At 41.4% G+C, this 768-nt stretch overlaps 1 protein-coding gene across 1 annotated transcript in view; it reads right to left on the reverse strand.

The window, feature by feature from the left end:
* Positions 1-768, reverse strand: part of LOC119594707 (vam6/Vps39-like protein) — a gene marked incomplete in the record, with an annotated part of 13,484 nt that overhangs the window by 4,828 nt on the left and 7,888 nt on the right. Inside the window, 2 exon segments of the mRNA XM_037943765.1 lie at positions 92-273; positions 498-726. Of these exon segments, the coding sequence (XP_037799693.1) occupies positions 92-273; positions 498-726 (411 nt within the window).

Consider the following 768-nt stretch of genomic DNA (forward strand, 5'->3'; position numbering starts at 1 on the left):
CAAGGAAGCAATAATACTAAACATAGTATTATTTTAATGTTTAACACAAACTGAACTAAACTTGACTCTACCACAGCAGCTACTTCCATACCAGATATGGAATGACGAGAGTCTTTTCCGTCTTCTTCAGGAAATTTAGCACCTTTGGTCTCGGCAGTTGGTCAACTTCTCCGGACGTGGACTTATCACCTACAAATATCTTAAGGCCATCTTCAGGGTGAGATTTCAAAACCCAGCCTCCGTACTCAAATATCAAATCAATGTGTTGCGGACCTGAATGAAAGTGTAAGTCCGTAAGAGTGTGTAATATTAGATCTCAAAATGGTATGGTGTTCAGAAATGTAATCTCCTTTCTGCTCAGTCAATCTCAAACACTAACCAAGATAAAAGTCAGCTTGCGATATACAGCAATTTACTCGGCAAAGTATAATATACCAAAAGCCAAAATGAGCAATAAGGATAACAGAAACATAGAAATCACTCAATAACATCAATACCTAAGTGTTGAAGGTACGCCACAGTATGGTGATGCCCATACAGTGGAGAATCTGGTCTCTTTGCGTGGCGAATCATTAACTGAAGAGCACGCTGGTGAAGGCCTCTGGTCTGGAGCAACAGCACTAGCTCTGGATACTTGTGTGCGTGACGCAACACACGCTCCCCTTCTACTACGCTCACCCGACTGTCTCGCATTCGCAAAAGCGACTTCACAAGGGTGTCATTGGTCTGTAAAAAGAATATCAATCTTTAACTTTTCTCATAAGCCAC

The sequence above is a fragment of the Penaeus monodon genome, chromosome 34 (assembly GCF_015228065.2).
Source record: "Penaeus monodon isolate SGIC_2016 chromosome 34, NSTDA_Pmon_1, whole genome shotgun sequence".
In the NCBI taxonomy this organism is placed as follows: domain Eukaryota; kingdom Metazoa; phylum Arthropoda; class Malacostraca; order Decapoda; family Penaeidae; genus Penaeus; species Penaeus monodon.